The sequence below is a fragment of the Nicotiana attenuata genome, chromosome 7 (genome assembly GCF_001879085.1).
Source record: "Nicotiana attenuata strain UT chromosome 7, NIATTr2, whole genome shotgun sequence".
Classification (NCBI taxonomy): domain Eukaryota; kingdom Viridiplantae; phylum Streptophyta; class Magnoliopsida; order Solanales; family Solanaceae; genus Nicotiana; species Nicotiana attenuata.
In genome coordinates, this window is record NC_031995.1 from 20,084,829 (window position 1) to 20,086,847 (window position 2,019).

The 2,019-nt window shown below is 38.4% G+C and overlaps 1 protein-coding gene across 1 annotated transcript in view; it reads right to left on the reverse strand.

Annotated features, from left to right (window-relative positions):
• Positions 1-2,019, reverse strand: part of LOC109228777 (protein arginine N-methyltransferase PRMT10) — a 19,045-nt gene that overhangs the window by 15,009 nt on the left and 2,017 nt on the right. The window contains exons 2-3 of the mRNA XM_019393981.1: positions 1,247-1,439; positions 969-1,074 (exon numbers count right to left, since the gene is read on the reverse strand). Of these exons, the coding sequence (XP_019249526.1) occupies positions 969-1,074; positions 1,247-1,439 (299 nt within the window). The remainder of the gene's footprint in view (positions 1-968; positions 1,075-1,246; positions 1,440-2,019) is intronic.

Consider the following 2,019-nt stretch of genomic DNA (forward strand, 5'->3'; position numbering starts at 1 on the left):
TCCTGCATGTATTTCGTGTGTATCTCACCGGCGGATTTAAAAAACCTCGCGAATTGACTTGGGTTACAGGTGTGGTTCTGGCTGTATTAACCGCATCTTTTGGCGTAACTGGTTATTCCTTACCTTGGGACCAAGTTGGTTATTGGGCAGTGAAAATAGTAACAGGTGTCCCTGACGCTATTCCTGTAATAGGATCATCCTTGGTCGAATTATTGCGCGGAAGCGCTAGTGTGGGACAATCTACTTTGACCCGTTTTTATAGTTTACACACTTTTGTATTGCCGCTTCTTACTGCCGTATTTATGTTAATGCACTTTCCAATGATACGTAAACAAGGTATTTCTGGGCCTTTATAGAGAAAAGAAAAATAGATCCTAAATATTTGTAATCAATCATTTATCACTTGGTGGAGGAATATATAGTATTTCATTGCTACAAGTATGGATTATTGAAAATAATAAGACATGGATTTGGATATTTCCCTTTAACTATTCATGTCAACATGGTTGTTTTAAAGAGGTCTGACCGTAGTTTATCTACATAACAGGATGGGACTGGTAAATGTACCCTGAACCCACTACAGTATCTCTGAAAAGCTGGTCAGATGAGCCAACCAGATAAGAAGTGCATACACACTCAAAGTATACCAAAGTATCAGTACATTTGAAACTGGTGAGATACAGAAGTTATTAGACAAGCAAAAACTATGAAAAGCTAACGTTTGAGAGATGAAAGTAAAACATATATTGGTAATACAGGCAATAAATCACTACACTATCTCTGAAAAGCTGGTCAGATGAGCCAACCAGATAAGAAGTGCATACACACTCAAAGTATACCAAAGTATCAGTACATTTAAAACTGGTGAGATACAGAAGTTATTAGACAAGCAAAAACTATGAAAAGCTAAAGTTTGCGAGATGAAAGTAAAACATATATTGGTAATACAGGCAATAAATCAATCTTACATGACTCCATTTGGGTTCAGCCAGCGGTCACGAGCACAGATAACTGAGTCAAACATTGATTCACGTAGAAGGAAGTATCCCATCCACTCTGAAATGATTACATCAACTGCACACCACCAATTTACTCGATCAGAATCAGAGACAGTGGTTATTAAGAGATGATGAAGGTTTATTCATATTTCATTAGATGGTCAGAGGTGAAGTGAAAGTTAAGCAATATAGAGTCGAGATCAATATAAATATATATATTGCAAGGATAAAAGAAATAAAAGACTAACCCTTCTCGGGCAGAGTAATATCTTCCATTGACCCCTCAATCACTTCAACAACATGCTCAAGTCCATTTGTTTTAACAAGTTGACGTGCATGTTCTGCCATCTTGGTGGCTTCGACTGCATAGACCTTCCTTGCACCTGCTTGTGCTGACCATATTGCCAATATGCCGCTCCCTGTCCCTACATCCAGAACAGCCTACACAAATTTCCATCTAAATTAATCCCAATATACAACTGAACATCTTAGTGAAGATATTAGTAGCAGCAATCCAGCCAGAGCAATCATTCAATTAAGAGTTCAAGAGCAGCAATTTATGTGAAGCTTATAATTTTAAGTGTTTGTCTGATCAGAAGTACAGCTTTTCTGTCTGAGTACTCGATCAACTTAGTACCTCATCCATGGCTCAAGATGGCCGTGCATATAAAAGAAAAATCAACCAGCAACTTTCTTAAGTTCATGTGCATATAAAAATTGTCTCAAAATGTTTTTCAAACAAGAATTAGTAAGTACGTGGAAGGAACAACTTCTTCGGTTGATTGACACAAAATGGTTCAGTCAAGAATCCTATCTCTGTGGATACAAAGAAATGAAAATACGAGACTAATACTAATGAAACCGGCATGAAACCAGACACGCCCGCTTAGCCACTACCCTTCTATCCTAATTCTGAACCTTCATGCCTTCCTATCAAGGGTCATGTTCCCAAGCGCCATGTCATGCCTAATCACCTCTCCCCAATATTTCTTAGGCCTGCCTCTATCTCTCTTCAGCCCCC